General features: G+C 37.8%; 2 protein-coding genes across 2 annotated transcripts in view; both read left to right on the top strand.

Annotated features, from left to right (window-relative positions):
- LOC117176096 (E3 ubiquitin-protein ligase FANCL) overlaps positions 1 to 13,214 on the top strand; it is a 316,429-nt gene that overhangs the window by 137,649 nt on the left and 165,566 nt on the right. The gene's annotated exons all lie outside the window — the stretch shown is intronic.
- LOC117176691 lies at positions 9,813 to 12,255 on the top strand. Its single transcript, XM_033366944.1, has 2 exons — positions 9,813 to 9,965; positions 11,782 to 12,255. Exons 1-2 carry the CDS (start codon positions 9,813 to 9,815, stop codon positions 12,253 to 12,255), a joined length of 627 nt encoding a protein of 208 aa, XP_033222835.1.

Here is a 13,214-nt window from a genome sequence, read left to right as displayed (position 1 = left end):
TGGTTAAATAAGAAGCAGAAGCATTTTATCAAGCGTCTTCCAGCAGCCAGGCAGTTTCCTGATAACAACGTACAAGTGAGTAAAAATCTAAGTTTAATAAATGGCAGTCCTATGTTCCAAACTTATCCTTTCTGATTCACGTATTTATTTCTCCCTTTTACTCCCATATTTTCCTTCCAATAATTTTCCGAATAAACATAGTTGTGGGTGGCTTTCTTCCCTTAAAACGGGCAAGATCCCATAGAAATCCTCACTCAGCCGCTCGAGGACGTGTTTAATTTATTTTGTTAATTAACTCAGCTGGGCGTCGCTACCGCGACGTAACAACTTCTTCTACTAATCTTGTGAGTTCACGCTGCGTACTTTAAATTGTTCAAATGTTCCTTTTTACGTGTTTTTGGGGTGTATGGGTTCATAATGCTGTTTTTCTTTTTAATTAATTTTTTCTATTTCATTACTATTACTATTGTCTATTTTTTAACTTCAAAACTATTAATTACTTTGATTTTCCCAATCTGATTGAATACACGATTCAGGTATATTATTTATTGACGTTTGAATACCTCGCGCCTTCTACCGCTGGCTCCAACTTCCGTTCCATCTTCCCCCACCATATGGCCTTTGGCGCGTTCCTTACTACAGGGAACATAAGCTCAAGTAGTATGTTACGCGCGTAGTTTAAAAATAAAAATCAAAATTGGCAAATAAATGTAAATAAATATATGTCATAATTTATATGTCTAATTTTACACAAATGTAATACCTTATCCGATAAGAATAATATGAAAAATGAGAATTTAACGTCTAGCTCGGAATGCGGAAATAAGAACAGAAGCAGCTTGGTTAAAGTTAATTTAAAAAAGCAATTTAGTAAAGGGGTTGATTAGGACGGTTAAATCTAGCGTGGGAAATCTTGTACAGATGGATTAAACGAATGAAGAGAATATTGTTAATAGTTAGTTTGAACTGGAATTAATTATATTTTTATAGGAATTATACGAATTTTATTACTATTAATTATTTGACATAGTTGATAGTGAAGCATGAAACGAGAATTTAACCTAAAATAGTGAAACGTGCCTAATGGCACTTTTTTCAAAAGTAACTTGGCTTGGGTTTGCATGACCATTTGACGAAAATATTAGATTATGCTCTAATTAGGTTAAGGGTACAAATTTGAGTTTTGATTGGTTTGATGCATGCGAATGAATGGGAGTAGGATTGCGCTGGGGATGTATGGATCGATGCGCGATCCAGCAGCCCGCAGACTTCATCATTTACAAGATCAGATTTTGACTGACTCGCGACGCGAAATCTGTGTTTGTCAGTTTGTCAGTATTTGGTTTGTTTTTGTATTTGTACTGTAGGAAAATTTAAAGTAATGTTAATCAAGTCATGGTTAGAGAGAAAATGGATAGCATGTTGTTCGTAGGAGACAACCTTATCAATATCATCGACAATCATTAAGTCAAGACGAGTACTAGAGCGATCAGTATTTTCAGTAGAATCATAAGGTACAATCGAGAGCCTTGAAGAGTACACTAAAGATGTTAGATGTTTCGAATAATTGAAAGTGAGATTTAAGTTAGTGTTAAAATCTCCGGTAAGGATAATGCTATTAAAGTTAGGGATATGTGCAAAAATCACCGTTTCAAGCTCTGTGCCATAGGAGACATTGGGTGGTTTATAAACTAGTCCCACTAAAGTACTATCAGAAGTTCATTTACTTCAACAAAGATAAATTTGGTCGTGGGATAAGTAGCCGCTGGACTCACACTAACCACAGTACCACACAGACTATTATGTAAAAAAAGTCAAACTCCACCACCCCTTCTCTCGTCCCTGTCTCTTCTAAAGAGCAAATAGTAGTCAATTGTCACGAGAATAGAAGGTATATTAGAAGTTAACCAGGACTCAGAGACAGGCATTATATGGTAGGAACATTTACTGAAAAAATGCTTGAATTCCATATAATGTGCCAAGAGAGACTGGTCGTTCACCTGACAAATTTTTAAGGTATCTATGGATATATTAGGAGAAACCTTTTACAGAAAAACAATTCAAAAATAGGAAGCTCGTGCAGCACGCAGAAAAATTGACTCAAACAGAGAACCATTATCAACACACCCCAAACTAAGAGGGATAATAAACCATGTCCCTAACAATTAAGCCTAATAATATACAATAGTTATCAAAAAGACAAGATAAAGATTTAAAGCTACTACGAGTTTAAGTATGAGATAAAGTTTGCTTTATCCCTTGATCTGTTTGCTGAATTCGGCAACTATGATAGGTGCATGCAGTGGATTAGATGTTGGTGATTTACGAATGCGATAAACATTCAGAATGTTATCTTTATTAAAGGGAGCATTTAGTGCCTTGGCAACCGATTCGAGGACCGATAGAAGATCCTCATTCTGCTTAACAGGTAACCCGTGAATCTCAAGGGTGGATTGAAACGCAGCTTGCTCCTGGTAATTAAGGGAAGCTTCAAGAGAGGCGATCTTCAATTTCAGCGAGTTCGTCTCCTTTTTAATTTTAGAGACGTCTTCCATGTTACTTGTAGTTGAATTTTCAAGAAGATTGATTTTTCGAGCATTCTCAGAAACATTTGACCCCTACTTCACATTTTCTTACTTTATTGGTACATCTATTGTTACGTCGTAACAATTTTATTTTATTTTTGTATTTTTTAAATTTTTTATGAATACTGATTTCAAGATATTTGTCATTCTTCGCGTTTAGCTAAAGGCTCTTCCAACACAGCTGTTAGGCAGATTTCTTTGCAATTGTTACTTTCGACTTTTATGTATTTATGCTATCTCAAATTCTTAAGTTCAGATTTTCTTCTCTTAAAAAATTTAGTTATGGATTTATGATTTAGTCTCCTTCTAGTCTTTCACTTTGACGCCGAGCACGCTCTTCTATGTACTTAAGGAAACGGTTGACCTCGGTACCGCCTGAGGTCCTCGATTAGGTCTTAATTATGATTACCCTATCGACTTCTCGTAGTCCCATCTTGTATCTTTCGGCCTTTTCTCTCTATTTTTTCCAACCATCCCTTCCTTACAAAATTTAATAAAGAAACTGCTGTCTCCACCCTTTCAATTTCCACCAATAATCTTCAAATACGCTCCCACTTATTTACCAAAATTTTCCACTTTTCCTTTCCTTCGAAAATCGATATTCCAGTCAGCGATTTCAATGATCCTTATACCTTAGTATAGTTAAGAACTTATCTTCTTACTCCCGTGCAACTACTATTATCAAGGGTGATCTCGTGCTCAAACTTGAGTGATTTTAAAACTCAGTGACATTCAACCTAGTGACTCTAAAGGCTAGTGAGTGATTTTAAAGCTCAGTAACATTTAACGCAGTGACGTCCAAAACTAGGAGTGATTTTAAAAGTCAGTGACTTCAAAAACTAGTGAGTGATTTTAAAGCTCAGTGACTTCAAAAACTAGTGAGGGACTTTAAAGCTCAGTGAGTGTAAATACTAGTGAGTGAAAAAACTGTGTGACTTTAAACAAAATTTGGAGTGAGTATTGATCAAAAGCAACCCAGCACCAGGACAAAGAAATCTACACTCTTAATATTGCGCCTTGAAGTTTCATGTTCAAACAAAGATAAGTCAAAGATACAACGGATTTTTATATCCAGTCAACGGATTTTTACATCCTTTTAACGGATTTTTATATCCTTTATCGGATTATTCTTTTAATTCATCAAATCAATTTAAGAGGAACAGAGATACTTAGGAGGAGAATCGGGTTTTTAACGCACCGCCACCATCAGCCTAGCCGTTCTTTTTGGAGTCAAGGATCGCCATCATTTCATCTTCAAATCTTCAAAACAAAGTAAGTCAATAGAACAAACAATTTTTCCTATTTTATTTCTATTCGTTTCCTTCAGTGTTTTATTTCAACGCGATAGATGTGTAATTTGTTCGTTTTGTGATTAACTGGTTCCAAAATGGGTTTGGAAAATACAGAAAGGTTAGATGATGCCACTGAAAAATCGGAGGTAGGAAAATTGCGAAAAGCTCTTGGCGATATCAAGTGGTAATTTGAAAAAATAAATAAAAATCCTTATCTTATTTAAAAAAAAACAGTGTTTTCGGTAGCTGATTTAAATGTTCAAAATTTAACGATTGAAAATGTCCCACCTCTTTTATTATTTCCTTCATCTCATTCAAATTCTCATGTACGAACGGAAGAATAAATTCTTAGTCAAAGGTTAGCGTACAGCCTTAATTCACCCATCCATCTTTCAAATGAAGCGGAAGCTTTTCAAGAAAATCGCTTAAATACTAGGCAGTTTTTTGGCCAAAGTCGGTTTTATTTTTCAACATACTCTCCTTTTAGGTAGATACAGCGAGTCCAACGATTTTCTAACTTTTTGATACCGTCCGAAAAGTACTCGATCGGAAGGTCTCCAAAATAAGCCTCAGTTTCAGCTATGAGCTCCTCATTTGAGTAAAAACGCTTACCGGTGAGCCATCTCTTCAGGTTAGGGAACAAGTAATAGTCGCTGGGGGCCAGGTCTGGTGAATACGGTGGCCGAGGAACCAATTTGATACCGAATTCATGCAATTTTCCTTATGCAACTAAGCATGAATGAACAGACGCATTGTCGTGATGATAAAGCGGTTTTTTCTTCTTCAATGGTTATGAATCGGCGCAAAAACTCGGTCGGCTTACGCGAAAATAATGCCAAATTCTGCTGGGAAGTTGTCACACGAATTCGTTTTTGGTTCACTGTGAGCAAACGCGGCACCCATAGCGCGCAGAGCTTTCATGCCCAAAACTGAATGCACGATATTGCCCACACCTTCCAATGATATGCCTACAGCATTAGCTATCTCTCTCAATTTCACTTTGGGATCATTCAACATCATATCATGGATTTTTTCGACATTTTTTGGCGTAATGACCTCTTTTGGGCGCCCAGATCGTTCAGCATCAACTGTGCTTGTACGGCCACAACGAAACTCGGTAAACCACTTATGAATCGTTCCAAGCGACGGTGCAGAGTCCGGGTAATACTTATCCAGCTTGGCCTTGGTCTCAGATATCGTTTTCTTGCGAAGATAGTCGCTTCTCAGTGCTGTAACTTGTAAATGCGTAAACATAAATGGCTGAAGTTTTAACAGGCGTCATTTGGAGGATCAAGCTCGACGAAAATGGTTAACATTAGTGAATACTAATGCCATCTCTTAAAATTTTCAGGTACTTATCAAACTTACTAGTAATTATAAGAGTCAAAATAAAGCGCATTTATATCACGATCAACTTCGATTTCGCGCACGGTTCGAGCTTCCAAAGCTTCAGACACCTACCTTTCATGTTAACTTTGACACGTGGCTGTCTTTTCATGATTCTTTCCAATTAATGTGTCATGATAATCCAAACATTCCTGAAATTCAAAAGTTTCGCTATTTGAACGTATGTGTCAAAGATGAGGCGACCAAAATTATAGCTTTGCTCGAGACAACTGTCAGTCATTATCAGGTCGCGTGGGATCTATTAAAAGCGTGATATGACAATAGAAAATCTATTGTAGAAAGTCACGTCAAAGCTCTTTTTCAAAAAATTCCGAGTATTTCCATAGAATTTACTGTCCGTGCATTATTAGACAATGTGCAAAAAAGAATTAGGGTACTCTGAGTTCTCGAAAAACTCGTAGATCAATGGGACACTCCACTTATTTTAATTATAATAGAGAAATTAAATCATTATACACCCGGAAAATCGGAAGAGACCGTGCGAATTACAAAACTTTCTTCTCTTAATAAAATGACTTCATTTTTAGAGCGACGGGAGTTAATTGAAAATACGCAAGGGGCTAGCAAAAATATTTTGGCTAATTCTAATAAAACTCAGCCTCAGAATAGCAACTTAAGTTCGCGTTTTCAACCGCGATCTTCTTAAGCCTGCATGGCTTCGACTGTCCATTATGTCACTTATGCTCAGGAAAACATCCACTCTATTCGTGTGCTAATTTTTTCAGATGTCGCCGCCAGAACGTTATAAGTCGTCAAAAAGACACCGCTGTGTCACAATTTTGTTTTACGGAATCACAGAACTGTTCAGTGTCGACTTAGTTCTTGTCGTTCTTGAAAAAGCTATCATCGACATTTTAGATAGCCAGGGCAACTATCGCCCTCGTCCTGCATTTCTAGATTCGTGCTCTCAGTGCTGTTCGATAACTGAAAAATTAGCAACTTCACTGGGGTTACATAAAAAGCCAATTGAGATCCAATTAAAGGGAGCGCAGAATCTGCAATCCCAAATAAAGTATTTCACAACCACCCAAGTCAAGTCGCGATAGGACACAAATTTTGAATTAAATTTAGATTTCTTAATTTTTAAAGAAATTTCCGTTGCAATCACTGCCATGCCTATCAACCGGCACTACGTGAAGGTTCCAAACGAGATTTTTTGGCCGATCCCGACTTTCATATGTCGCCCAATGTGGATATTTATGGGGAAGCGATTAAAATATATTCCTTAAACACTGTCACATTCAGTACTACGTGTGAATCCTTTTTAGCGATTGGCACATGGGCATAAATTAGCTGACGCTGAAAAAGATGCCTTTCCAGAGGCCGCTAAAATTATCAAATACGACTTTTATGTCGACGACCTGCAAACCGGCGAAAAACAATTAAAGAAGCTCGTCAACTTCGAGATGATCTTATTAATCTCTTTAAAAAAGGGGGATTCAATCTACGCAAATGAACTTCGAATAAGCCAGAATTATATCAAGATTTTTCAACTGATATCTCAAATAATTAAATGTCTCTCGATTCTTCCCATACAATAGAGGCGTTAGGAATTCATTGGGATCCTAAATCAGATTGTATGTTATATTCTGTCAATTTGTTAGACTCCATTGATCACGCTAAGAAGCGATCCATTTTATCTCAGTGCTCAAAACTCTTTGACCCCCTAGGATTGTTAGGCCCAGTAATTTTTGTAGACAAGATTTTTATTCAACACCTTTGGAAACATAAATTAGGATGAGACGATCAAGTTCTATCTGAGATCAACGAAATATGGTTAGAGAATAAGAAGCAATTACCGTTACTCAATACTATGAGATACCAGCGTTGCATAACTCTTGAGTCCACGATTGAATACCAATCGCACGGTTTTTGTGACGCGAGTGCGAAGGGTCGTGTTAATCGTGGAAATTCGCATATTGAGATAATATGCTCGAAATCATGCGTCGCAAAACTCAAAACAATTACTTTGCTCAAACTAGAGTTATGCACCGCTACGTTACCCGTTCAGTTATTCAATTCCACGATATGCTCACTTCAAGTAGAATTTTCTAAGACTGTTTTTTGGTCAGATTCAACCATTGCTTTAAATTGGATCAACACTCCCCCTCATACATTGTTAATCTTTGTAGCTAATCGAATTTCCGAAATTCAGGAAACGACTCAGTCTGCAGACTGAAGACACGTTTCAACTCTCAAAAGTCTCGCGGATTGCATATCACGCGGTCAAAGTCCTAGTCAATTTCTTAACAACACTCTTTGGACACACGGTCCCTAGTGGTTGAATCGTCACGAAGACAATTGGCCCCAACTTAAATTGAAGACTTCAGACGTCCCAGAAAAAGGTTCAGCGAAAACCGCAGTATCTTTTACGATTACTCAAGCAGGGATTAATATTCTCACAAAGTACAGCATATAATATTCAAATTGACTCAATTTGAGGTTTTTTTCTGAAGAAATAAAAGATTTGTTAAAAGGTAAACAGGAGAATCAAAAAAGGAGTCTCTTCCGTTTGAATTCTTTTTTAGACTGTGCATCTTTTCCAATTTCCTGAACGTAGGAATTTTTGATCCCACAGAGTTTCCATCAAACATTTTGGTACATCTATCGCAAATGTATTTAAATTGTAGGTAGGGAAGAAAGTAACATTCTTAACAACTTCCGTGCTTCACTATAGAGTAAAGAAAAAGTTAGGCAAAATCATTTTTTTCACTACTTCAAAACTCATAGACTTTTGTGCAGGATAAGTGATGAAGAAGAGAAAGTACGTTTCTACAAATAGATTTTTCCTATAGTTCCGTCCACGGCAGATTCTCACATTTGCGTATAGAAATTATCAGTAAGAATTACGCAAATTGTTGCCCAGTGCCTCATATCTAGTTTTTCATTCAATGTTTCTTTATTGTCGGATATTTTCATTAAAAGCGACGCCTTTTTTGTATGTTAAAATGAAGAATTTTTTCTCACTAAATGTTTACAGCAATCGCATACATTATTTTTTGATTCATTTAGTTGTTTAATAATTGCATAAAAGTTCATTCCAATAATAATTTAAGAAAACGTAATTATTTTTCTACGAAAATACAGCCCATTGGGACATTTGTTTAATGAAACTGTTATTTACAAAGAACGTTATTTATGTTTGCTAAATCTGAAAATATAAAAGTCCCTTTGAAGACAATACTTTTGTGATACTTTGCTTTTATGCATTTAAAAAGTAGAGGCCATACCTGCCAATCAACGTGACACTATTTTAAAAAAAATATTTTGTAATATTCTTAGACAAAGGTTACGTCCAGTTTTTGAAAAATGATATTTCAGTTGGTGTTCACTGATTCTACGGGCTTCGCGCAGCCTTTCTAAATGTAGGGGAAAAATTGAAGGCAAAGTAAGACATAAATCAGGCTGCCAACATGTGGCTCGCGACACCAAATTTCTTTCCCATAATAGCATAAATCGTGAGGTGCGAAATAGACAGATCTCACTAATCAAATAGCCAATTGGCCAATCAAGTTCGACGAGTCCCCACGGTGGGGCGCTCTGGCCAATCACAGGCATCGTAGAAAGTATACCTAAGAACATCATGACCTGATTCCTCAGTTTCAGGTTAGCCCTGAAGATGTGAACTGCAATGTTCACGAAACGTCGGCAAACAATTCGTAGTTTTTTACACGAGTGAAACCCGAAATATCTCTTTTTATCAAAATGAATCATCGTGAAAGCATAAAATCTATTATCAATCAAATAGCTGGCCAGCAAGAACATCTGTGACAAACGGTAAGCAGTGGAACATCAACTGTGCCTGCTGAGGATGCTTTGGCTAGCATTAGCTATTTTCAGCCAACCACCTCGACAGAAATACCGTGAGAGAGCATCAATTGTGATACCACAATGAAAGAGGATTTGGTGGGTCTCTATTACGAAAGTGCGAAGTTGGAAACAAAAGGGAAAAAGAATACAATTTAAGAACAAAATTTGCTGCTGAGTATCCTAATATACAAAAAGTCGCACTATAAGATCTTATCTCTAAGGTGAAGGACATAAGGACTAATCTACACGTTACAGAAAACCGAGCAATGGAGATTAAACTGTTGATTTGGAGTGGGAAACGACCGTAATGAACATCAGTTACAGAAAGCCGCGTCAAACGGCCAAGCAGGAGCAATTGATGTTCTTCCTCAACCTATTGATGATCCAATACCACTACATCCTCCAGAGGTGGATGACCTTCTACAACCAGAGGCAGAAGCAGAGGTTCAGCCATCGAAAAAGCGTTGAAAATGGACATAACATATGAACATCGCGATTATTCCGTGACCTTCTATAGAGAATTTAACGTAGAATAACAGTTGATTTTGCTGTTTCTTTTTCGAGTTTTTTTTATAAAGGAACTGAATGGGGACCCAATGGGTTCTTTATGGGTACTTTGTAGAGGTTCCATTTGGTTCGCCAGGGAAATAACAAGCAAGGCACTGAAGTCCCTTAATTGGAAGATATGACTAACTACTGGTCGGGTGTTTGGGGAAAAATGAACAGATGCAATTTGGACACTGGGTGGTTCAAACTGAAGGAAGCAAGGACAAACGATAGTCCTGAAATGCAGCTGACAAACATCACAGCTTTAGATATTTCAGCGGTCTTAAAAAGGGCAAGTAATTGGAAAGCTCCAGGTCCAGACATGGTGCGCAACTTCTGGCATAAGTACCTGACGAGTGTGCATCTTGCGTTGGCAAGGTGTTTTCAGAAGATCATTGAACACCCAGATTTGATGCCAGGCTTTATGCTAATGATAAAAGATATTCGGTAGATTTGCCTTGGATGGATGACCATTCGCCTATTTCTCAAGCTCTAGGGTTACCTAAAAGAAGATTGAGCAAAACTGTAGAGAAGTTAAAGCGAAATGATTTGTTTTTTCAGTATCATCTGGTTTAAAAAAATGACAAAATGAAGACATTATAGAGTCAGTGGTAGAAGAGCCGAGCTCCGTTTGCCATTACTTGCTCCATCGCCCAGTTGTCAAAGCAGAGAGCATAAAGAAAATACGACCGGTATTTGATACGTCAGCCAGCGTTACGGGTTTTCCCTATCTGAATCACTGCCTTGAAAAGGGGCCGAATTTAATTTAGTTCATACCTTCAACATTGTTGAAATTTCGGGAACACAAGCTAGTCGTTTTGGCTGAAATTCGCCAGGAATTTTTACAGATCGGGATAAATCCTAAAGATTGCGATTATTTGAGGTTCTTGTAGGCTGATGATGGATCGTTGAAAATTTTTTGGCCTAAGCGTGTGGTGTTCGGTCTTACGTGTAGTCCATTTTTATTGGGCGCCGTTTTGAAATTGAATTTTTCGAACTTGTTGAAAGCTGCGGGTGAAGGAAAAGGCTCATGGTCACAAGAAATTATTGAAAAGTTATCTAAATCCTTTTACGTGGATAATTGTGTAACCAGTGTAGAATCGGAAGAAAAGTTACATCAGCGAAAGAAATGATGGCGCTGGGCAGTTTTGATTTTAGTTGCTGGGAATACACGCGGGATGAAACGGGTAAAGAAACGACGTTAGTCCTCGGATTGCTGTTTAATAAAGTGCGCATAAAGTATTTGATCCGATCGGTTTTACCTTGCCCGCAACTCTATTTTCCAAATTGTTGCTAAAAGGTCTGTGGAGGCAAAAAATTTATTGAAATACCCCCGTAGATAAAGAAACGCGAGATACTTTTTTACATTTGAAAGAACAGCTACCGTATTTGGAAAGATCGAGATCGCGAGAAGCTTCGGCACAGGTGAATTCTCTATTCATACATTTAGTGATACTAGCGAATCGGCGTATGCTGCTGTAACCTTTTTGCACGTGAAGGATGAAGAGAAGGTAAAGTTAGTTTTTCTTGGTGCGAAAACACGCGTTTCCCCAGAAGGTACGTTGATCCCCCGTTTAGAATTATTGGCTGCATCCATAGGTGTTCGACAGGCTAAAGAAATCTTAGATACCTTTAGTTACACCGACGTCCCCGTGTTTTACTGGTCGGACTCTACAACTGTTTTGGCACGATGGTGGTAGGGACCCGACTGGCTGCCTCGCGAAGAGGCTGACTGGCCCTGTTTGAAAGAAGAAGTTAATGAGGACGAGGTTGAGTTGGAAATGCGGAGTTTGGCTCAAATAGCAATGTTGAATATAAACGACCAGGGAAATTTGGAAATTATAGACAGTTCTTCGTCGTATAATAAAATTATTAGATTTTTTGCAATAATGTTGAAATTTAAGAATTACAAGCTTAGCGGCGAGTTGGCGAAAGGGAAAAACTCTTACTGATTTTGAATAAGCGAGCGGTTAAGTTGCTTATAAGAGAGACTCGTGACACCATACGTCACATGGGAGTGCAGACAGTTATATATCAAGTACGCGAAAAATTCTGGATTCTGTTCACGCGTAAAGCGATACGTTCTGTTATAAGGAAATGTGTGATTTGCAAACGATATACCTAATTCGAAGGTTATGTAGGTACATCCAGCGCCTTTGCCTATTCATCTTGTCAAGGACGCGGCTATATTTAAAGTCATCGGTGTTGATTTTCCAGGTCCTGTTTACTTGCGCGGTCAGAAGAAGGCTTGGATATGCCTGTATACGTGTGCTATTTATAGAGCAGTTCACCTGGAATTGGTGAGCTCTCTGTCAACCAACGATTTTTTAGCTAGTTTTCGTAGATTTTTAGGATGCCGTGGTAGACCGACTATTGTCTTAGGAAAAGCGTGTCTCACTTACGAAGAAATGTATACGGTGTTATGTGATTGCGAACTGACTTTAAATTCACGTCCTCTAACCTATGTATCGGAGGAACCGAGCGATCTCAAGCCGTTGACTCCCGCAATGTTCTTGCATGACATCATACAAAGTGAAATGCCAGATCTTGACATAATTAACAGACTTGATCTTAATCTCGATACCAACGTAAACAAGAGATCATGGAATCTTTAAGGAATAAATTCCCTGAAGAATATCTAGGACAATTAATATCTAAGTTTAATTCCAAAGAGTATCGTAAGCTGAAAAGCAGGGATGTAGTACTGGTAGGAGATGATAGTCACAAGCGAATTGATTGGCCTATGTCACGTATTGAGAAATTTATCGCGGGAAAAGATGGTACTGAACGCATCGTCTATTTGAGAACGAAAAACGGAACTTTCAAGCGTCCTGTATAGCGTGTTTATCCATTAGAACTGAGCTTTTCTAGCGAAATCGGATCGAAAAATTGAGAAGGAATAGTTGAGTCACAAACTCAAGGTGGGAGGATGTCGGAAATGCGAGCGTAAAAAACTATAAATTCTTCATTTACGTCAAAATTGTAACGCGAGAGGGCTCTGCGAAGCCGGATGTTACGGCGAAGGAGAAGGGAGCGGCAATACTACGCAGGACGGGTATGGAGAGAAGCGTGGTGGGGCGTGTATTCGATTTGTGTTTTTTGAATTAAGTTAAGATACAAATTAATTGCCTGAGTGTTTTCCTATGTTTGTGTACTCATTCCAATACGTTTGAACTTAACATCTGATAAGATATGATTTCAATTCGAGGATGACGATGATGTCATGATTATATAAAAATGAATTCCATATATTTCTGTGCGAATATCACGATTTAAAAAAATTAATAGGTATTATCATTCATTTTTCCCATTGCCCCTTTTTTCTTCTTTTTTTTTAAAGTATTTTAGAGTTACTTATTACACTACCTGTCAGGCACAAGTGGCAGAAAACCTCATTAGAATGATTCAAAAACGTCCAGAGTCAGTCCAAATAACGTTCCCAGGGATGCCACTCCATCCCCTTTTTTCCCTATTCCCCTTTTTTCCCCTTAAATTTGAAAAATCCCCTTAAATCCCTAAAATCGAGAATTTTGACCCAATTTTCCCCTTTTTCCCCTTTTTTACAAAGTATAGA

Source organism: Belonocnema kinseyi, chromosome 7 (genome assembly GCF_010883055.1).
Source record: "Belonocnema kinseyi isolate 2016_QV_RU_SX_M_011 chromosome 7, B_treatae_v1, whole genome shotgun sequence".
Classification (NCBI taxonomy): Eukaryota; Metazoa; Arthropoda; class Insecta; order Hymenoptera; family Cynipidae; genus Belonocnema; species Belonocnema kinseyi.
Note: the sequence above shows the minus strand (reverse complement) of the source record. Positions and strands in the feature narration are given on the sequence as shown.